The following is a 24214-nucleotide window of genomic DNA, read 5'->3' as shown; positions in this document are numbered from 1 at the left end:
ACATAACAAAAACAGGTAGGCTAACTGCACATTTGCAGGATATTTCCTGACAAGATAATAAAAGAAGTAACTCAGCAGTTTTTGTAGCGACTGTGTCATGAGGAAAAATAACAGGTGCTCCTCTGAAACCCAACAAACAACCATAGTGGGAAATCCCCAGTTCTTTACAACAACTATTTGATTGAAGACATATGTGGGTCAGAGTTCACATGGCAAATTTATTATTAAATTGTTACATTCATTTATATTTAAATGATATGAGGATTGAAACCGAGATATAGTGACATTTTGTATTTCTATCAACTGGAAACTATTGGCACATATCTTCTGTTTATAAACAGGAAATACATAAACTACCCTCACGGTTTCCCTTTGTTCATGAAGTGACATGAGTGCGTGTGTGTGTGTGTGTGTGTGTGTGTGTGTGTGTGTGTGTGTGTGGTGGTACCGTAACCTACTCCTGTCCCTGTGTCACGTGACGTAGCTCTGGTCCTGATGCTGCTGTTACCGGGATCTTGTATGAGGGGTGATTAATGCCACACAACAGTAGGTGGAAGGGATCCGTTAGCAACATGACTGGACCAGGCTAAAATACTGGTTTCACACTGTATCATCTTTAGAAAAACAGACAGCAACACACAACATACACTATACAAATAAAATTTTGGAAAAAAAAAGAAACACAAAAAATAAGATTATGGGTTGGTTTAGACGTGATGTGGTGTTGTAAATTAATTGGGTTGCATGTGCTGTTTTTCAACATTGTCATAAAATGCATTTAAGGCACTCTGAGCACAACCTGTCTATCTACATACATATGTTTTTGCCTACTGTGTAAAACATTTATAGTTGCCAAAAAATGTCTGGTAAAAAAAATAATGTTACAGAAAAACAAATCTATGTGGAATTTAATTTTTTAGTTCATTTATTTACTTGATAGGGACAATGCAATTCAGCATAGTCTCAAAACAGGGTCCGTAGTTGGACTTTTACATAGATAATGTAATTAAAACAGTCAATAGCAAAAACAACACAAAACAGACAACACCCTGAGGATTGGGTTGCATCAGGGCCATGTTAACATTAAGTTTAGTATACAGTGATATGTCATACTATATGACTTAAACAAGCTGAGAAATATAGCAGTGCAGCTTTATTTAACACAAGTAACTGAATGGGAAAATTATGTTGAACTTCAGCTATTTTAAATGGATTTACTAGAATAAGTACACATTTAGTGATGCAGCAAACTGTCCAATTTTAACAATTACTCAAATCAATGACAGCAATAAACTGCAAATGTTTTTCTTTAATTAACTTGCTGGTGATATATACAGTCTGCCAAATAATTCATTTGATTTATTTTTTTAAAAACTATCAAGACAGTTAATACTTACTCCATTCAAAATAAAGATTTGTAGCTTTAATTCGTCCACCTGCTTCTCAGTGGCACTAATCCCCCCTCATACAGAAACAAGCATCATCGCTGCTGATCTGGAAATTCCCCTTTCCTGCCATTTAAAAGCTCCGCTCTGAGGGCAGTGTGAGCCCAGCGCTCTGCGAACTGAATAACGAGGTTGTGAGCTAAATTATGTAATATTCTGTGTGAAGAAGAGGATAATAAAGAAGAGCGGGTTTTGCATGTTTTTTAAATGGGAAATCTGTTGGGCAGCTGGCGTTTCAAGGAGCCGAGTACCGTTGAGGAATGCGACTCGACGTGGGGATCGGACTCGGAGAGCGACGAGCCGGCGGCTGAAGATGACAGCGGCATCTCCGACTCCGTCAGCGCGGCGGAGAGCGACCGGGCCGCCGGAGACCCTGGAGACTCGTCCCCGCAGGTAGAGTCGGAGTTATGATAGATGCATGTGTTGACATAGGGGATGGGGGGGGGGGGACACGGTGCGGTAACATGTGCCACCGGCAGCGCATAATATTGACAAGGCCAGGACACAGAAAGGGCAACCGAGTAGACCCGATACACGCTGCTGTCTTCATGGGGAGAGCGTTCAGCCTCCGCCAAACTTCATTCAGAAATACATCAGTTTTATGTATCGTTGGTTAAAGCCAGCGATATGAACACGATGTCAACTTTCATGCTACACTTCTCATTGTGGCGTTTAATCAACCAGGTAGCACTTCACTGAAATAGTCATCTAGCACTTTTACTAATGTTCACTAAAAAAGACAGCTGACTGTAAAACAGTTTTTAAAATTGAGATGAATTTACATACACTTCTGCTTAATGTATTACACATCATTTTAAAAGGATTAAAAACCTGTTACACGGTACTGTGAAAATATACCTGCAAACATAGCATTATAGACTCCATACTGCTGTATAAGCTTCATATTATCAGTTAATCACTAAAGGTAGTTGGTTAGTCTCAATATTGCTTTTCAAAATGAAGTTATAATATCTGCCTGCTGGTGTATGCGGGCAATAAAATATTAAAATAATGATTATGATCACAGTGGCCTGAATTATCAGAATAGTTGATGTTCGACTACATCACACTGTGTCAAAATATTAAAACCAGCAGGTTGTAACAGGAGTATCTGAAGACCTGTGATTCAGTGGATGAAGTCAAGTCAGTTTTATTTAAATAGAAATCATAAAATCAGTCATAAAATCATAACAGAGACTCAGGATGACTCTTTATTAGATTTCAAATTGGTTAAATCAGACTATTGTTTTGCCACGATTGCAACCACACATCACATTTCTGTGAAGAGGACATTTAAGATGCAGTTTGCACATTGTAACGTAATTTCAGGATCAGGTCAAAATCACGAAAGCCACAAACAGACACAAAAAAGCTTCATACAGAATATAGCTTTTAGTAGTGCGTGATTAAAACATGAAACCCGGTTTGGCATAATTCAGTATAGTATGGATTAATCTAGTTAGATATAACAGGATTAGCCAGCCCTTCTGATCAGTGGAAGTTAGCATGACCCAGATTTTATTAGAGAATCAATCCTAGTTTCTAGCGTCCTTTTGTCGTGATTGCACGGCAGCGCTGATGTGAATTGTCCTCCTTTGCTAGAAAGAAATGGATGATGACAGTCGTCGACCTCAAAAGCAAAGTCTGTGCTTTTAATTCAGCTGAATGGCAGATGAGCGCTACGCTGCATCGGTTCAAACACAAGCTGTTTTGTTTTTTTGGTTATTTTTTGACTCTCTTCTTTTGTTCCTTTTTTCTTCATTTTTTAATGTTTTTTTAAATTTCTTTCTTTCTTGCGCCTTTTCTCAGCTGACTGACTCCCCAGAGTCTGTTCCAAAGATGAAGAGGAGTTTCTATGCTGCAAGGGACCTCTACAAATACCGTCACAGCTACCCGGTACACACACACACACACACACACACATACACACACACAGAAGATTATGTCATTGTGGTGCCATTGATATCCAAAAATGTAGAACCACCTCAATGGACAGTTGCTTTCTGACACACACACACTCACACACACACACACAGTGTTGACACCCTGTGTGATCTGTTTGATCTTTTATGCAGAACTACAAAAGGCCGCGGCAACCCAACGAGTACCGTAACCTACGCTTCTATCTGAACAAGATCCCTCTAGTACCTGATGGTGAGCTCATGCACACACACACACGCACGCACGCACGCACGCACGCACGCACGCACGCACGCACGCACGCACACACACACACCCTTTATGTATGCAGACCCCCTGCCACTGTGGAGAGAAGAGCTGTTGGCTTTGGGTTTAGTCTTGTTTGGCTAAAGGTCATGTTTGACTGGGAAGGACCAGCAAATTAGTGAACTTATCCAATGTTTTAACATGCTCTTTCTCTCTCTTTTTTTCTCTCTCTCTCTCTCTCACACACACACACACACACACAATAAAACCTGCATGACAGCTAATCAGCCCCGTCTTTTCTCAGGTATCTATATAGAGGAGATTCTGTCTAAGTGGCGAGGCGACTACGACAAACTGGAGCACAATCACACCTACATTCAGTGGTGAGACATTTCAACTGCTGTGTCTGTTTCGATGTCATACACCTGTCACGTGATTGCATCAACTCCTGGTAGTTGACCGGATTATTTATTGGGTGTTAGAAGCCATGGTAACTGACATGTCAGAGCTGCTATTTTCTGTCTAGTTGTCAAGCAAAAGTCAACAGAAATAAAGTGAGGATTTCATCAGCTGCTCTTCCTGCATGTAAAGTATGGGATGTTTTAGAAATAGATGTGACTTTGACTGGCGGCTTTTGTTGGCTGTAGCTAGCTGGCTAATTAAGGTAACATTAGCTTCAGTGATAGTTGATTTTTTTAAGGGTTCAAGCCGACTGGTTTTGAAATGGGAACCGTGTTAGATACAGTATGTGCTATATATGCCAGCACGTGCTAACACACCATCTGATGAGGCCAGTAGAAGACGTAGAAATAAAGAAACAGAGTTGTTCGTTCACTGCCGCGTACAGCTAGCTGGTCGTGGTATTATCAGTATGATGAGGTGAAATGTAATTTTATTCTAGCGTGATCCTGTTTGTCTGCTTAGCTTACACACATTCCTATTTTCAAACTGTGTTTCACCTTTAACACTAGAGGAGAAAAGGCTTGGTGATGTGTGAAGGTAATAATCTCTGTGTAGGTAACGGCAGGTGGGTTTGCAGGACAGAGATGCCAACGTTACTCTGAGCTTTGATAGCTTCCAGAACCAGCCCCCACACACTGGAAAAATACTGAACTGTGCTAATCATGGATGAGGCTTTTTTTTTTATCATGTAACCTGCAAACCTACAAACTAATGTAGTTAGGTAATGATATTCTCTTTCGCTGTGCTCCTGATGTGCTACACTGTATGTAGTAAGATGGTTAGCTGGACGTGCTAACATTCTGCAGCTTATATGAGAGCTGTTTAATCCATTTATTACACATATGCTCTTGTATTGTTGGTTTTGGGAAGACTAAAAAAAAAGCCTGTCAAACTCCTCATATACAGAGTATCTTACTGAACGTATCTTTCTTACTATACACAGCTTCAGCATGTAGAGAGATCCACATAGTTATGAGAGCAAAGCTATGATTGATGAATCGTTGTTGGAGGAGTTCAGTGAATGGTTATTTTAGCTCATACACCTGTGGAGATGTCTGAGGGAGCAAAAGTGCGACTAACCTTCTTTACTTTACTTTGTGGTGAACAGCATTAGCAACTTAACTAATAATCTACATTATTTAATCAACAAAACTGCTCTCATATGATTATTTATTGTTAATTATTGATTATTTATCATGTATTTTTTATTCCTTTTTTTGTGTTGCAGGCTGTTCCCATTAAGAGAACAAGGGCTCAACTTCTACGCACATGAACTGACTCAGGATGAGATCAAAGTAAGACACACACAAGTAAACTTACATATAGACGCGATATACAGTGTGAATGTGTGAGCTTTTTTTTACACTTCCTCACTGAGTCAGTGCTTAGCTTCCATTCAACCAAAAAAAATAAGAATAGTTTTTCCATGTGTGAGCAGTTACTAAAAGGGACGAAACCACCATCTTCACAGGAAGACAGTGGGGGGGTAGTTGGGGAAGTTTTGGCTCTTGACACTTCAATGTTATTGAGTGCAAATTTGTCTTTGAGCAAATTTAGATGTGGTTTGAGTGAAACAGACTTTATATCATTATGCTCCATCTGATCTGATCACCCATGATGCGTGCCAACCACAAAGACGGAGACGTACCTGTGTGTGTTGGGCTCTGTTCAGAACATCCACTCTCTTACTCTACAGTGAATCAGCCATGTTGTAGCACCGGTCTTATTTTCAACTGTGAATTTAATCTACTATATTGTGAAAGTGCTGCAGAAGAAGAAGTCATCTCGCTGACAGGCTAGACGCTGATATTAGCTGCTAGCTAATGTGATTTTACTACCCGTTGAGAGTGCCTGGCGAGCATAAGGCTGGGAAACCAACCGGCTGCGTTACGTGTGCACGGCGGCTGTGGAACATCTTGGTTTTCATTTCGGCGCCCATCTTATTGAGTTAGAGCCAACACACTCCCTGCGTGACGTGAAGCGTGAGACGCGTGCCTGCTGGTGTCATATTGACATCATTCCACTACAGTTGTCTATGTCTCGGTTGAATCTGAATATGACACAGACATGAAAAAATATGAATATATATAACCCTTGTAGCAGCTGCACGTGGAGACAGTGGTATTTTAGTGACATTATCAGTCAAAAATAAATCAGAAATGAATTTATGATGAAAAGAAATCCAACATTTAAGTCGCCTGGAAACTATTTAGAGAGATAGAGCTGCAGCAGCTGGTGTGAAAACACATACCCATGCAAGCCGTGCAGGCGTCATGCACACGAAGGCGGTGTGTAGACACAAATTAAAACATACGTGGCACATAAAAGATGTGAAAAAATTGTATGTCATGCAAGATAGCATGTATGATGCAGATGCGCTGATGTTCGTTTATGCGACGGAGAATTATTACAAATATCCGATGCACAATTATGTAGCAGTTTAACATCCAAGTAGCATCGGACACATATCAACTGCTGCAACTGCTGCCTGCAGTGAGTTTTCTATGTAGCAAACACTATATAGTAGGTGAAAGAGTGAGTGGACAGGTGGACAATATGAACACAGCGTTGGTCTCTGATGTACTGATGTACTGTGTTCATATAGAAATAAATATATCTGTACTGAATCCTGTCAGGAATTCCAAAGCACTCGTGAAGCTAAGAGGAGATTCCTGGCGGCCTACTCCCTGATGTTGGACTTCTACGGCATCAAACTGCTGGATAAGAGCGGAAATGTTGCTCGTGCTTCTAACTGGCACGAGCGCTTCCAGCACCTTAATGAGTAAGCAGCATACACACACACACACACACACACACACACACACACATTGTTCAGCAGCTTAGGGGTGTAGAACCTTGTGTCAACTTATCGCTCACTTGCCAAACGCTGCTTATTTGTCCTTTAGCAAAGCAATTATTCTGAATCCCATGCAACTCAATTGTTCCTGTATCAGCAGCCAAATGTGAAACAGCATGTTTTAAGTCAACAAACAGATGGTTAAGTGGTAATTTAAAGGGTAATTTTTTTCTTTCACATCCTATTTTGGTGGTTTCATGGCCTGAGAGAAGTCATCGCGTTGCCAAAGAACCACCTGAATGTTAATTGTTGGAGTTTGTACTTGTTAAATATGTTTTTTCTCCTTGCACCCAGCAAGGTCTCTGGCTGTTAGCAGACCTCCTCAGGTCACAAGCCTCCTCTAAACCTTAGCTCCTCATTCTAATGGTTTCCATTATCCCAGCCACCTGAAAAACAACAAATACTCAACCATAAAACAGCTGCTCGATACAGTTTTACTCCTTCTCCTTGCTTTTAACATCCCATCAAATATTCACAAAGTCTTTTGCATCTGGTTCACCATGGTCTCTGGTTTTCTCTCAGGTCAAACTACTATCAGAAATAAAACCATTCTTAATAATTAAGGTTCTGCAGTCTTTTGATGGATAAAGTTTATTAGTTTATTCTGAGCCGCATCTTTGATGTGAGCAGTTACCATGGTTACAAGAGCCGTTCTCATCTATTGCGAGGCTAGTAGAAGAGAAAAGGTGCTATTTACATGTTCATACCAGACTGTAATAATTCACATACAGAACAGGCAGGTGACTCTGCTCCTCAGTTAAACAACAAATGGAATAAACAAGCAGCTAAAACAGAACACTGAGTGTTTTCCTGAAATCTGCTATATTTTTATTCAGTCAGCTCCTCAGAAGAGAGGCTCGGAGCCTCCTCTCTTCTGATTGGCTCACCTGTAGTTACTAGAGCTCCAGAGAGAAGCCTGAGAGAGGAGATGTTAAACTACACTGAGATGGTTTTTGGTTCTTAAAACCACAAAAATATCTTCTTATGGATCAACACTTCAAATGAAACACTGGAAAAATGTAAAATATGGGCCTTTAATAAAGCTTGTCATAGTTCTTAGTTTCATTATTGTGAAATAAATGTCGCCAACAGATAGTTTTTGTTTTATCAGAGTTTCCTCCCTCGTCCAGTTCTTACAAACCTCTTTACCTACTTCTCCTGTGTTCTTCTTTTTTAAGGTCCCAGCACAACTACCTGCGGATCACTCGCATCCTGAAGTCTCTGGGTGAACTGGGTTACGAGGCATTCAAGGCCCCACTGGTTCGCCTCTTCCTGGAGGAGTCGCTGTGCCACAACACCCTTCCAAACATGCAGCACAGCGTCCTGGAGTACTACGTCTACACCATCCGCCTCCCGGCCACCCGCAGACGCCTGCTTCGCTACGCCCGCCAGCACTACAGGCCCGCCCACGCCTTCCTCTGGGGTCCACCACCTAAAAGGCGAAGTGGAAGCGGCGGCACCGGAGGTAGTGTGGGTGCTGGGAGCAGTGGGATCAGAGCACCTGCTCCAACACCAGAGCAACAGAGGAGAGAGGAGGACAGCACCACCTCTACAAGAAATGCGATTATTGTGTCTTCCCATGATGCCATGATGTGCCAGGATTTGGCTGGAGGAGGACTGAAGGGCTGCACAGTACTCGGGTCTAATATGGCTGGACTGGAGGGGGCGTTGATGTTGGTGGGAACTAGAGGAGGGAGGAGCGAGTATAAAGAAGTTGTTCCTTTGTAGGGAATAGGAATAAGGTTGGATTGTTCAGGTTTTACAGCAGAAAAAACAAAAAAAAAACTTTTTGAAATTAAACCAATTCAATTGTAACAAACGAAGAAGAACTTTACTCTTAGCAGACCCCATAGGACTCTGAAACCCAGGGTCAGGACAGTAAAACTCATTAATAGTTATAGCTTGGAATCTGATAAACGTGTTATTAGAATCAATTCAGGTTAAGGGCTTAACATAAACTATGATAGTATTCATTGCAGATTATTCAGTTTTACTGTATTAGGGATAATGATGTGGGACTGGGGTGTTTGGGGGGGCTGGGAGGTCGTATACTGAGCCAAGCTAAACAATCTCGCCTTGGACCAAATCCCAAAACCATCTGAACCAGGAGAGACCCAAGAAAGAAAGAAAGAAAGACAGAAGACTGCCTTATTTAATGTTGGATCTGTGGCAGGTGTGAAATATGGTTTCTGATTCAAGAGCATGTTAGGACCAAAGCTTACCTGCTGATTGGCATGTTGGTCACATGATGGTTTTGGGAAACTGTCCTGCCTACTCATCAAACACTGTAGCTGGAGTTCCACTGAGCAGCAAGCTGGACTGAGCTCACTTTGTACAGGCGCTGTAAAGTGAAAATTATAATGTGAAGAGCGAGATCAGGGAGTTTTTTCCTCTTTTTTTTCAAATTCTGTGAAGTGATATTAGGGGTACATAAAAGAGGCCAACTGGCTGGGGTGGGTGGGTTTGTCATAGCAATACATGGAAACCATATTTTTGAGCTTGACTTGAAATTCTCGTGACAATAATAATAATAATAGGCACAACTCAATATTTATCTGCTTTTTTTTCAATTTTACTGTCTTCAAGTTGAAGGTAGCAGCTCCCTCTGAAAATTGTACAGAACTATAGAGCAAAAAAAGAGACTTGTTTGTGACTTTATATCTATAAGAAACAGTTAAGAATAGAGGCTTTTTAGTGACATCAAAACTCTCCTGTAAACTACGACTGGCACCATGGAGGTCTGCTTGAACAGTGGCTAGGTACAACTGACAGCTAAATATACCCTAATATTTTCAGCAAGACCTAGCTAAAACTAGTATAACAGTCTCCTATAGTAAATCCTCCTTCATGAAGGTTAAAATATTCAGTAATTGATAAAACTGTGCTAAAGAGGTGTTGAATCCAGTCTATGATGCCGTTGAACTGCATTGCATTATGTACCTACCCTCATTCAAAACAATGAGGGTAGGCTAAACTAGTAGTTAATTATTCCCCTCCTTGCCGGGGACCCTAAGGCCCCTGGGTGAAAACCGCTGGCCGAAACAACTGATTTACAGCTCTTTGTATAATTCAATACACTTCAACAGCACCTCAAACTGCAGCCTCCCAAATGATCAACAGTTGAACAAAAACTGAACATTATAACCTTCATGAAGGAGGATTTATTTTTAGGCTGTTGTATTAGACATTTTATCTAGGTGGACTTAATTAACTGCCAGTTGAGTTTGGTATCCATGTTGTTTCAGGGAAAGGGGGCAGTGTCATTTGTTTTTGAAAATGTAGATTACTGTGTCTTTTTTAACACTAGTTTATATGCAAAAATTACCACATTAAACGTTCAGATAGATAAGTAGTTAACAAGCTAATTTAGAGTAAAATAAAAATGATAACACTGGCTGGTAGAGGTCGTTTCAGAGAGATACATCCTCCATTTTGTATTAACAATGGAAATAGGTCTAGTTTAGGCTAACAGGGCAAGCAATAGATCAAAGTGCATTTTATTTTACATGATCTGTTGTGCTTCTATAGACTGTGAATATTAAATAAGATCAAATATTACACTTTTATCTCAAATTAAAATGGTATTTGAATTTTCAAATTAGAAAGCTAGAAAGAAACTACTATGGTTTTAGGGCTAACATGCTAACATTCATGACAAAACGATTTCATCATCAGTACCAGAAAACCTCCAACATGGCTGCCACAGGGTGTGTTGTGCCACCTAAAAGCCTTCTGCACTTAACTGAACATGGTGAATGAAGTTAATGTATCACAGATGGTGTGTCGTGTGTTGCACTTTTTTGACAATCTGTGTCTTCCAGTCGAAAGCGCTGTAGGTTTCTTTCTCCAAATTATGGATCTACATATATAATCTTATGAATGGTCAGGAACTTGCTGCGTGATGAACATTATTGATTGTTATATACTATATAATCTAACCTTGCAATAATTTGGCTAAATGATATGTAAAATTTAACCATGTTATACGTATGTAGTTTTCAACCAGGCAACACATAATAATTGGTGATGCTGTTGACTTTGTTGAATACAACAATTAAAAGCTTGTAGGGCTAAGTTTGTATAAGTGCTACTGCTGATATCTTTGTTAGATATTCAATTTATTCAAAATTGTACATTTACATAACAAAAAATGTCCCACAAAAATATGATTTCTCGCTGGATCTGTACTCTAATGAGGGTGCAGGATCCAATAGCATGTAGACCATTATTCTAACTGAGCTTTTCACTGACAGCCAAACTTTTTTTTTTTTTTTTTTTAATTAAGAATGTCATCTTCCCAAGGCCATCATATCATCACCGTCATCATATCATATCAGATGTTGGCAGCATCACCTTGCTTGTGTTTGTGCTCGTGCAATAGATAGATAGATATCTGTGAAACTAAAAGCCATGTGAGGTGTAATGCGGCGGCAGTGCGTACGATCGGGACTTCAACGCTTCCTCCTGACTGGTTCAGCTGTTCTTCCTGTAGGATATGGCCTTGTTTTTCGTTATCTGACAAGGCCTCTACACCGCTTCCCCAGCCAAGTGTATCTGATATAATTGTAAAAAATAACTTCAGGTGAATAATGTGATCACATGGGCTCAAGTATCTCAATTTTTAGTATATTGTACGTGTACATATATGTGTGTGAGTGCGTGTGGGTATGTGTGTATCTGATATTCTTAAGTGCCTCTTTTGTATTTTTTATGTTTATCTGTATGTTTTAAGGAGTGTCTTTCCCAGCTAATTTCCTGTACATCCTGTTTTTTGTACAGCATTTTGATATTTACATTATTGTTTTCATTATAGTCATACACAGTACAGTATGAGTAACATTAATGTACAGTTACAGCAGGAATAAATCCCATAGGAACTGGTATAGAGGAGAGGTTAATAATATATAATACTTGAAACTGTTTGTATCTTGCTTATTGATTAAAATGTGATTGTTCCATAGATGACTATTCACTAAGCTTGCTGAACACACCTGTGTTTTTCAGCAGAGGTGGTCCACGGTTGGATGTTTGCCCTAAAATGTGAAATTTGCCACAGTTTACTCAATAAAACTGGGGATGTGGATTAAGAAATTTTTCAACTGAGAGAGAGTTTAAAGAAAGTGAGCGTTGTGCATTATGTGTAGATTTAAGTTGATGAGCACATGTTAGTCAGGTTCTAGGGGCTGGGATAATCTCACTGATTGGTTTGCTGAACAGCTACCACTGTTAAATCAACTCATGGTAGAAGATTAAACATGCAAAAACTTTCTAATACTTAAAATGACTAAGATTATCTGCCTGACTTCTAAAACATGACTGACATCAGAAGCTCTAATCTGACTGGAGCTAATGTCGTATTAATATGCACATGGAAGCCACATAAGAATATGGGAAAAAAAAAAAAAAAAAAATGCAGCAGGTTAATGGTGTCACAGGCGGAAGCTCTAAACCAGTGGTTGGCAACTTGCGGCCCTTGGGCCAAAACTAATTATTTTAATTATTTATTATTTATTATTATATTATAATTATTATTTAATTATTATTATTTTTTTAATCTTATAATATTGAACTGACAGTCCCACATTCAGTTTTAATGTCCAAATAGAGAATCTACCCCCACCTGAAGATGCTTATACTTCTATCCATGTTGAGAGCGAATGACAGACACGGCCTTTGTTTGCACTAAAGAGATTGTCAGATTTTAATCTGAAAAGTTCGGACAGGAAGTTCCTCAGGTTCCGTTGCTTGACATCCCTCTGAAATAGTGGACATACTATGTGATATGAAAAATAACACCTGTTCAGTGTCTGTGGGCCACAGCACCACGTGAACAGTAACAAAGTAAATTCCTGTTGCATTTTTATCAATCAGTTTCTTAAATTAGCCTTTGATTATGTTCTGGCCCGACATTTAATAGATTAGAAACAAAATCAGCCCCACCCCTGGTCTAAACAGTTGAATATCCCACCCCCCCCACTCAAGATAAACCTGCAGAAACCAAAGCCTACATGACTTGTTGCTACACGGATTTGGAAAAGGTCGCCAAATGCACACATTTCTGCACAATAGGAAATGAACACATTCACGCACAGAGGAACTTACGATACACAATATGAAACACAAGGATGACGCTATGTCGAGCACACTCAGCATGTGCTAGATCAGGTGGATTGTGGTAAATGCTAGATTGAATCAATCGAAGGGGTGCTCTGTGATTGGTGGTTACAGTTAGCAGCAGGGGTCTGACAGCGAAACAACCACAGCAGCTTTAGTCTCTACAGCTGATCCAACCTAGCACCAAGCTGGAGTTTGTTATTAAATCAATATAGATCTGACCCTGACTGCATGCTCTGGCCTGGGAGCCCTCACGGTTTTGGCGCCTATGAAAGGCGTTATGTTAGAAGCTCAGTAAAAAAAGTGAAATTTTCTTAAATCCCAGCGCTGTATGTCGAGATACTGGAGCTGGAAACGGGGCCGAAGATTACTGAAACGTACAAAAACACAGAATAACTGACATCCTCCAGTGTACACAGAGGTTGGTCATTCTTGACAGTCAGAGAGGAGCATTTACTTGACCCTCAAATCCCAGCCCTGTCACAAGCAGCTTCCCATCTGAGCTTGATGTTGGACTGTCACTACATATCTTAACCCTTTTGGGGGGGGGGGGGTGTAAGGTGTAAGGCTTTTCCACCAGAAAAGTAAATATGAATATAACTGAATGAGCATGTACAGTATGTGACATATAGGTTTAAATACTGAATATTGGGTTGGAAATAGAAATAGAAATAAAAGAATGTCAGTCATGAATAATTATCATTTGTCTTTCACTGATCAGTTAATACAGATAATTGTGACTGCCGTTTATAAATGTTATAAATGTTAAACACCAGATTATAAATGTCTGTTGTTCAGGTTAATGTTCAGAGTGTAATCTTTACACGCACACACACACAAAGCTATGGAATACCGTTTTGTCCTGTGTGTGAAGATGGTTAAATGACACTGTTGTGTCATTTATTTTACACTTATAATTGACCTTTGACCTTGAAGTTGCTAGTGATGCACAGGGACAGTCTGACAACAGAGATGGAATGAAACATGTCTGCTCAGCTTTCCTTGACTGTGATAGTTTATCAGTTTAATAACAGCAACATGTTTTCAGTGGGACGTGTCTATGTCCAGGGGTTTACAGTGGGAACTAAACCTGCTATGAGTAGAAAGGAGATGTAAGTACACTGAACCTTCTTTGACATTAAAAACTTTTCTGCCTCATTGCTTCTGACACACCCCACAACCCTCCTTCCACTTCAGCACAGTCAGTTTCACTGCAAACACCACTGGCACAGGTGAGGGTGGAAAGACAATTTGCGCCTGACAAAAATATGTTGCTGGGGTTTTTTTTAAGGGCAACTTATCTAAATTTAGAATAAGCAATACCTCTGGAAAGTACACCTTAAGGGTGGAGGTACTTCCTCTCTGACAGTAAGTGGTTTTACAAATTAGTAGCTTGAACCTGAAAAACAGAGTCAATCAACAAACATGTTGTAGTTTTTGGGTGGATTGCATATTGGTTTATATTTAGTCAAGTCAGTTCAATTTTTATTTGTATAGCGCCAATTCAGAACAGAAGTTATCTCGTGGCTCTTTTCAAATAAGGCAGGTCAAGACCTTCTCTTTATAATATTTTAATATATATATTTTAAGAGACCCAACAATTCCCACCAAGAGCAGCACTAGGCGACAGTGGCAAGGAAAGACTTCCTTTTAATAAGCAGAAACCTCAAGCAGAACCGGACTCAGGGTGGGCGGAGCCATCTGCCTCGACCGATGAGAGAGAGAGAGAGAGAGAGAGAGAGAGAACACAAATGAAACTAACTTAACTTAAAATCTGAGCGAAAGCTACTGAACTTTAAACTTGAGATGAAAATACATTGGTTTAAAACAATAATCAGTTATAATGTATATATGATAACCTCTTAAATGACAATGACGGGTTGTTTCTGGGGGTCTGGGGGAGCCTGGCTAGTTTTGCCTGTCTAGAAAAATTGAAATCGTTGCAGTTATTGAATATTAATACAGCAAACACAGCAAAACTTTACTGATTGGACCTTTAAATTTTATTCATTTAATTTCTATCATCGTTTTTGTACATATTGCATATGTGATTAATACATCGTAATATACACAACATAGAACAACAAGGGCCATGTGAGCCATCAGCTTGTGTTACTCTTGGATCAAACGTGTCAACATCACGATTCATAACCGGAGCATAATTTCATGTCTCATTTGTGATCACAGCGGTTGTGAGTTCTGCTTGGAAGCCTGCATTAATTGCTAATGAATGTTATTTGTATAACTCATTGTTAGTTTATCCTATCATCATCTGTTTTTATTACACAATTACACAGTTATTTGCGGCGGCGTCCAGATAAATGATCCTGTTGGTAAGGCGTGAAAAACATCAATGCACATTCATATAGGATTAAATTAGACTGTGACAAACAGACAACCGGCAGATTAATAACAGCATGACAGCAGATATTTTACCTGGGAAAGCGCTCACAAAAATGACACACTGCAGCATTTGTCAGAAAGCTTGACAGCCTTTATTTCAGTGTATAACGCAGCCTGAATGTATTGTTAATACTTCATCATGTACACGGCCCGTCCTGAAGCTTCTTACAGTCAATCATGTGACAGCTGTGCCTTCCAGAGCCAAGGCAAGAAAGAAATACACCAGCACAAAGACCACATCTGTTGCAGCAGATCTGCCAGCTGAATAATAGGATTTAAGTTGTTAGTGAGGAGAGCTGGAGAGGCACAAGGAGCCACGCATTGTGTGAATAGCGAACTGACTGAAGACCTCTCCGAGACAATTGTTTCCTCCATGGAGAAGTTGGAAGATAATAAGTGGGATACGATTAGAAATCTCGCTGCCATCTGGAGAGGGCTTAAGCAGAAAGATGTTACGCCAGAGCCTTCAAAGAGCGTCGGCTCGGTTGTAGTGCGACTCATCTCGCTCCTGTTGAACCCTTTCTTCTTCTTTTCCCGTCAGTAACGGCGTCCATCCCTCCGCTCGTCTCTGACGCCTCTGATGAACGTTGATGAGAAAACACCAGACAGGAGAGACGAGCTGTCAAGAGAGCGGCTTCACGTGGTTCTGAACGTCTCTACCATAAGAGTTATGCTGTACGCATGATGCACGTATTGAAAATGGAAATCTTTGTTTTATGATTCCTCCGCGCCGGAGGCATATTGTTTTTATGTTGTCCGTCCATACGTCCGTTCTCAAGGACACGATATCTCAGTAACGCCTTGATGGAACTTCTTTCAATTTGGCACAAACATTCACTTGGACTAAAGGATGAACTCATTAAATTTTTGTGGACAAAGGTCAAAGGTGAAGGTCCCTGTGACCTCACAAAACACTTTTTTGGCCATAACTCACAAATTCATTCATTAATTATGAAACGGTTTCACACAAAATGTCTATAAAGATGAAATGATGAAGTGATGATGTTTTGTATCCAAATGGTCAAAGGTCAACTTCGCTGTGACATCATAATGTTCTGTAAAAACACCTCTGGACATTATTCAACACTGTAACTCTGGAAGGAGAGACTGTAACTTGGCTGGTTGGCGGAGGAAACAACCACAATGATGTAATCCTGGTTTTCCTCTTGTTTTGTGTTTACCGCTCCAGTCCACTATTTAATGAAGCCATAAAATATCCTTATCCTTATCCTTAGTTTCTTCACCAGTTCACTTTTAAAGTTTGACACTAATGTTCGTGTAGATCTCCGTCTTAGTCTTCAGAAATGTTTAACATGATCAGCTGCAGCTTTAAGACTGCACTGACATGTCACTGTGGCGTGGCGTGGTCTCGCTTCAGGACTGAGCTGTTGTCAGTAAGTGAAGGGATTTAAGACGCGTCACTGCTGTGAGTCAAATCAACACAACCGTCCCGTCTGTACACAGCAACCTGAGTAATCAAGGAGGAGGGTTTTAGAAGTTGGAAGATTAAATAACACTTAAAAATAGCAACGATGGCTCACATCGTTCCACAGAAGTGTTTATGTAGTGAGTGTGTGTTTGTTTATGTACTGTCTCCTACGTGCGCACTCTCCTAATTCATGTCGGCAGAATGAGCAGGGCTTCCATAATGAGCGTTCAGGCAGAAAAAGTGTAGGTGTATTTAATGATTGGTGTAGATGTATTCTGGCTTGTTTACATCCTAATCCAGAAAAAAATGGCATCAGTTCTCTGCTCATTATATAGTGTGAAAATGTGCATGTTTGTGTGTAAAAGACGCTGAGTGAAACTGCAAAGTCAGGTGATAATTCCCTTTCACATTACACAAGGCCGTTTGATCCACTGTTGATACAAATATTGATTTGTGCAGGTGTTTTGAGTTTAAAGTGACAAAGTAGTAAAATATGACGGTGGTTAAATACGTAGATTCCTTTTCCACAAACTCCGTGGCGGGGTCCTGGTGGAATCTGTATCCATTTTAAAGACATGACAGCTCGTGTTTATGCAGAGTGCATTTGAACATTCCTTTCCCACATTATGTTCTTCCCTAACATCCTGTTCCAGACCATAAATTATGCAAGAAATATACCAGCAAAACGCTGCGTGTCTGTGTGACTTTAAAGCACAGTGTGTGTCATACATCTTTAAACTTCCCAGGAGTCAGACTGCAGCCTGTAGACGTTTGGACTCTAGGCTCTAACAAGGTCGCCAGTGCGACAGCAGCACTGTGAGGCTGTCATGATGTTAGCAGCGCTTTGAGCTATAGATGCTAGCTGAAGCATGTTAATCATAGCAACAATAACAATGTTAATATGCAGATGTTTAGCAGATATCATGTTTACCATGTTTATCATTTTAGTTTGGCACGTTAGCATGCTAACATTTGCTCACAGACACTAAATAAAAGTATAGGGGGCGGATGGTGGAGTTTGGTTCATACATGAAAGATGATGAGAGATGATAGATGAACCCAAGCATGAACCCAACATGGACCCAAGTTACTACAGTTCATCCTGAGGTGGACGTGTCAGCACCAAATTTAATGGCAATCCAACCAATAGCTGTCAAGACCTTTCAGTCTTAACCACAAATAGAGTGCTGCAGGAAGAGTCATGAAACCTAGAAATGAGCGTCCTGTTCCCTCATGCTAAAGTCTGTGGCTTTTTGAATGTGTTGTTGGTTAGATGACTGACATAAGGTCTGTGGTTCACACAAGCTCAAGACACTTTCACATATTATTCTACAACATGAAATTCATCGGTGAATACCCCAGTCATGATTTTTTAAGCTTTTATATCTCCTAACAAGTGTCTAAATGAGACTACAGAGGTTGTTACTGCGTGATGTTACTTTCATCACGCAGAACACAAAACCTGATCTGTTCACCAGTCCTCCTTTACAGCCTCGCTGTGTTTGTAGGCAAGGCAGGTTTATTTATTTAGGCCATTCAGGAACATGGAAAATCAAAGTGCTTTACAGAGGCATGGAAATACATTAAAAGTAGAACATTGCATTTAAAAACAATAAAAACAAATTTGAATAAATTAAATATTTAAATGTCAAGATTACATAAAATCAATTCAGAAACTTAGGACACCATAAAAGAAGTGCTGCAGTGATAAAAAAGAAAAGAAAAAGAAAGACATTAGAAACAAGGAAATGCAAACATGGCACAAGATTAAAAAGATGTTACATATGTAATTTACAGGTAAGCTGCAGCAAATAGTAATGTTTTAAGCTCTGATTTAAATGAGCCGACAGTTTCAGCAGATCTCAGGAAATCAGGAAGCTTGTTCCACAGGTGAGGAGCAGAAGATATATACTCACGCTTGTGCAAACTATTTGGAACTTTGTAAGAGGCTTTTGTAGAAGAGGTTAGTTAGAGGTTTAGTGGTGGTGATGTTGAAGTCTAATAGCTGATTGAACTTTCTGCTGATTGTGTTCAGGCTTCAAAGATCGTAGAGCGGTGTTCATTAGTGAAGATTATCCTGCTGAACAAAACCTGTCAGAATCATAAATTTTTGTTTTGTCACAGTTCCTGCCCCCCTGTGATTACCTGACCCCGCCCTAATGTGTTGCACCTGTGTCTCTTTGCCCCCCCCGCCCGAGTATTTAGTCTCATGCTGTGTTCAAAATCACCAACTACTCCTTATATAGTCCACTATATGTATATAGGGTATAATATTTCATACTATACATTCAGACAGCACTATAAAATGGTGAACTCCCTATATAGTGGACTCATACTATCCCACAATGCATTGTGAAAAGTAGTGTACTACCGATGCTCACTAAGCAAGCAATATATACCATCATGCATTGTGCTTGTGCAGAGAAGCAACAGTGCAGAGAAAATGACCCGAGTGTCTGAAAGTGTCTTTTCATTTCAGCAGTGAGCTCACTGTACACTCCTCGGCATCGGACCTCCCGGATAGTGAGGAGGGAGGAGTGAAGGAGCGAGGGATTTCGGACACAACCTGAGTGTTCCTTCCCTCTGTGCCAGTTCGTCTTGTTCCACTTGCGACGGTGTTCCAGCCTTTTTGTTCCTGTGTGTAAGTTTATTAGTGAACCAGTGTACCACTAGTTTCAGCCTTGACCGTACCTTTAACCTGCTCATTTTGACTGTTGCCCTGTTGGACTGATTTCCAAGTACCTGTTTTTTTGCCTGAGTAAAGACCACTGAGTGTGTCTGAGTCGTCTGTCAGACATTTCCCTTTTTGCTCCAAATTCTAACTTCTGTTCAAATATGAAGGGAAAAAAAAAGACATATTTGATCTGTGACCATCTGTACGATCGAGGAGGGATTAGACAATGTGGGTTGTGTTCAAATGAATTAGAGCAAATTATGTAAATTCAAATTTTCTTTGAAAAACTGACAGCCCTAACATTTAATATATTATAGTGAAGCGGAAGGTCAATCTTATAAAACAGTTATTATCATTACATATCATCCTAATCATACATCCTAATCCTATTTTTCAGCATTTCCTCTTCAGTTGAATATATGCTCGTGCTGTTTGCCATTTGCATTATGTCATATGTGTGTACGTGTGTGTGTGCGTGTGCGCGTGTGTGTATGTGTGTGTGCGTGCATGCGTCTCCAGTTTGGCACTTTCCTCTGCATTGTTGTCCAACAACAGATGGTGTCTCCATGTGCTTCCTGTGCTCTCATCTTCCATTTCCTCCCAGCGTGTCGTGCAGCACGCTGCTGCGCCTTTAAAAAGATATTTCACAATATTCTCCTCTCTCATCCTTGAGGGGAGATTGTGAAAGTTCAGACACTGCTGGAGTCTGGAAATCACAAGCACTCACTTATTTTCACAACAGTATGACTAAAGGCCGTGTCTGTAACAGCACAGTGCACCACAGCTCTATACTTTTTGTTTTTATGCTTTTGACAAGAGCTGATTTTTCTTTTTCCCTCTAGCCTGTCTGCAGATATCAGTGCTGAGTCTGACAGCTGAAGCCTGGATGCCGCCACGTCAGGCAGATTGCACCGAGCAACTGGAGAAAAATGAAAATCGTAAAACTTAACCAAGCATTTTCTGCCTGCTCTTCCCTTCATCCATCAACCAGTTCCCTTCAGCAGCTGTTTTTCATAGCTCGAATTTCCCCCAAATTCATCCTGAAATATTCAATATCTTTAATATCTTTTTGAAACTTAGACACTTGGAAACCTTTAACTTGCAAAATATCTGTCGAATGATGGACAGAGTTGCACTTCTGCTCCTTCTTGTGCTCTGATGATACTCCCACACGAGCATGTCGGGATGCACAGAAAGCAAATCTAAAAATACTTTGAGTTTTATGTATATTGCATAAAGAAACTAAGACACATCCTGGGATGTTTCATTGTTCCCTATTGTCAGTTCAAATAAAGGTTTCTAGTTTCTGTACAACCAAATCACAGTGTGTGCTTGACTTGTGCAATATTAACATACGCAGTACACACACACACACACACACACACTGTGTCTGAAATCACTCCCTCTTCCACTCGCCCACTGCTCCCTGTGTGACAGACACTCAGTGGTGTACGCAGCAGTGAAGAGTAAATTCACTCATCATCACTTTACGTCATCACTGACAGGTGTAGAGTCGCACGACAGCAGGCGTCTTCACAACTTTAACATGTGATATATGTTTTTGTATTGAATATCCCATGAGGACTGCTTTTTTCATTGCATTGTGGGAATTTTTGAGGGCACTATGCTATATAAATGTCACATTCAAAATTCTGTCACTCGAATGAAATAATAAAAAAAAAAGTTATATCAGTGTTTTATTATTAGCCATGATGTCGAGTTCACTGCCTTTTCTGTAAGTCTGCGATCTTCCCTAAAAGCAATATAATTTGAACTGCTCATGACGGTGGTTTCCACTGGGCTGAAGAATTAACTGATGAATAAAGCCATACGAACAGACATTTGTGGTTTCTGTCTCTGAATATTAAGATGAAATCGCTTTTTTGTTCTGAGACGCGTCGTCACATCACTGCAACTCAACCCTGAAGGGCAGCGGTGCCAGACTGGGTGGGTTTGCACCCAGCTCAGCTACTGTTTATGTAACTGAGCAGGTACAAATAGTTTCGGTGGGTTATGATAATTTGGGTAATCTGCTTTTTATACCATTTGGATGTTTTCCACCTATGAAAACAATCAAAACTTCATGTCGTTTCAGTTTATTACAACTAAATTAAAACTTTCTCTCCTATTCCAATTATTAATTCTGCCGTATCTCAGTAAATCTGAGTGATAACTTGAACATTTTAATATAACATCTGGAATTTTTAAGTTTATGGCTGCCATTGTAATTACATTTTTCGTTTTTTTAAGGTTTTCAATTTGCCTTATTCTGATTAGAATTACAGAGGACCAAAACATTTCTTTCCAAAATGAAATGTAAAAATTGGGTCATGACTAAAAGGCCTTAAAGGCTCTGATTGGGATCATTTTTGACAGCGGTGTGCTTCTCTCTAATACTTTCTCCCTTTACTTTATCGAGGGTTTTTAAATTGTAATGAATGGCTCTGCAGCTGCAGAGACACCAGCCAAAAAAATGTATTATTGCTTACAACTGAGCTATCAGTTGCAGCTTATAAACCCTAGTGCCAGTTATAAAACATCCACTTCAACTGGAGTCAGTGACGGCTGACGTTGACTGCAACATCTGCATGCATCTGTGCATTATCGCTCTATTGTGAGTCAGCGATCACTTCAGTCGACTCAGCGTGGATCGCCCGTCACATCAGTGACAGTAAGACTTGACTCCACACGTGTACATCTACTGCCATGTATGAAATATCCTGACTCTGCAGGCTTGCTGAAGGTGTTGTGTTTTTCGGTCTTGATGACATGCTGAAACTGTGTTTTGGTTTCGGGGGGGGGGGTTTTCTCTGCTCTCTGTCTTGTGGTAGAAACTACAGCCAAGGCAGAAAATCTACTTCTGCTTTCTGAGGTGCAGAAAACAGGAACTTCATCTTATTTTCATAACTTGTTATTGGCCCAGTGACCCGGAAATCCTTAAACAGCCAGAGAGAGTGTATATCCTGAGATTCTGATCACCATCAAACACACACACACACACACACACACACACACACACACACACACACACACATTCACACTGCTATTTAGACTGACTATCCACGCAAACAGTCTTGAGTCTTTATTGGTCACAACTCATTTTTATCCCACCTTGAATTCAGCCAAACATCACATCATCTTAAAGGTTGGTATTTGCACCTGTGCAGCAATGATGTCATCCTCCAGGAGGCGTTATCATGACATTGTGGCTCCATCTTGTGGTGAGCGCATGTACATTTCAATCATTCTTTCTTGCAAGCTATACATAACATGAGGACTGTATGCTTACATTTGAGCTTTTGTGTTTTTCCATCCAAAAACATGAATTATTTCTAACTGAAAATGGTGTAATTACCCAATTTAAGTAAAAGCTCATTGTGTATATTAAACTGAACTTGTTATACACCTTAGATACTGAATGTGAGCATCAAGTGAGCACAATAAATCGTAGAAAAATCACAACAGAAAATAACAAAACAGAAGATGAGTAGAAAGATACAGGACATGCATTATGAAAATATATCAGTTTTAAATAGTGTAAACAAGAAAAAAGACCTCTAATATGAATTATGTTATTTTAACATGTCCACGTTACCTTCACAGTAATAAAGGAAGTATAGTTTGACATCTCACAGTCTTTCTCAGCAGATGGAGTTTGCTCAGTTGCTCACTGTCCAGCGACTTGAGTAAAATATGTTAAAACTCAAGCTTAAAACCCTGGTTCTTGGTAATAATAAACGCTACATTATTGATACATATAGTTTATTCAGTGTAATAAATGAATACCAAATAAACAACTTTAAATATTCTATTGTGAGATAAGCTCTATTACAGCTTCCGTTTGTTATTTAAAATATCCTACAGCCACAGAAAGATGATCACACAATGGACACAGACACTTCTAGGGCCTCCTACTGCTCGTCCACCAGATTCCAGCTAGGACCTGTGGCCCCCCTCGGCTCTGCCCCTGCTCACATGGTAACAGTTGGTGGTCTAAAAAGGAGTGTTTATACACAAACACTATATCAAAACTTTTAATGGACTCATGAAGGCGACCTGCAACATCCCCAGTTTAAATCTGTCTGGGAACCTCCTCCCCCTTCCCATCTCTCCCTCCCCTAACTTCCTGTCATCTCTGTCTACGGGACTCACTGTAGAGATGACAAGCTTAAAATACTCCGAAAAATACTTGGAAGAAGTACTGATACAGAAACAGAGTGGACATGACCCATTTACAGACAGAAGAACGTAATGTAATATATGATGTCAAAACGCCAGCATAATGCATAGGCATTAGTATTCATAGTAATCAAGAGAGACATCACATCCACTCCAGGTTGTGTTTACAGTTTTCATACCAATTTCAAGTTTGTCTTCATCTTAAAACTTCCATTTTCAGGTACAGTGACTATACTGAGTAAACTGACCAACAGATTTCACACAGTGATTCCTCTTTAAACAGCCACATCCTCCCTGCCTATGTATTTATTATAGATTGTATATTTTTAGTGCTAGAATAGCAGACTTGCAAGCACACACACAGACGACACCCACTGTTTCTGCTTCCCGTGTACGTCTTTCCTCCTATTGCCACTAAACCATAGGAGCCTTTCACACACACACACACACACATCACAGAATAATGACACATAGAGGAACACAAA

General features: G+C 40.0%; 1 protein-coding gene across 1 annotated transcript; it reads left to right on the top strand.

The window, feature by feature from the left end:
- The first annotated feature begins 1517 nt into the window (after positions 1–1517).
- ogfrl1 (opioid growth factor receptor-like 1) lies at positions 1518–11918 on the top strand. The gene is made up of 7 exons (XM_056396299.1): positions 1518–1838; positions 3255–3341; positions 3521–3599; positions 3916–3994; positions 5302–5368; positions 6710–6855; positions 8109–11918. The coding sequence occupies exons 1-7, from the start codon at positions 1653–1655 to the stop codon at positions 8656–8658; spliced, it is 1194 nt and encodes a 397-aa protein (XP_056252274.1). The 5' UTR covers positions 1518–1652; the 3' UTR covers positions 8659–11918.
- Positions 11919–24214: the final 12296 nt, after the last annotated feature.

Source organism: Seriola aureovittata, chromosome 14, assembly GCF_021018895.1.
Source record: "Seriola aureovittata isolate HTS-2021-v1 ecotype China chromosome 14, ASM2101889v1, whole genome shotgun sequence".
NCBI classification, from domain to species: domain Eukaryota; kingdom Metazoa; phylum Chordata; class Actinopteri; order Carangiformes; family Carangidae; genus Seriola; species Seriola aureovittata.
This window is presented reverse-complemented; position numbering and strand designations above follow the sequence as displayed.

What these genes read in the sequence shown, in the direction of transcription:
- ogfrl1 (XM_056396299.1), top strand. Translation starts at nt 1,653, where the DNA reads ATGGGAAATCTGTTGGGCAGCTGGCGTTTCAAGGAGCCGAGTACCGTT. An exon ending in AATACCGTCACAGCTACCCG is followed by an intron (nt 3,342 to 3,520) that starts GTACACACACAC and finishes TCTTTTATGCAG; the next exon opens with AACTACAAAAGGCCGCGGCA. An exon ending in TGACTCAGGATGAGATCAAA is followed by an intron (nt 5,369 to 6,709) that starts GTAAGACACACA and finishes GAATCCTGTCAG; the next exon opens with GAATTCCAAAGCACTCGTGA.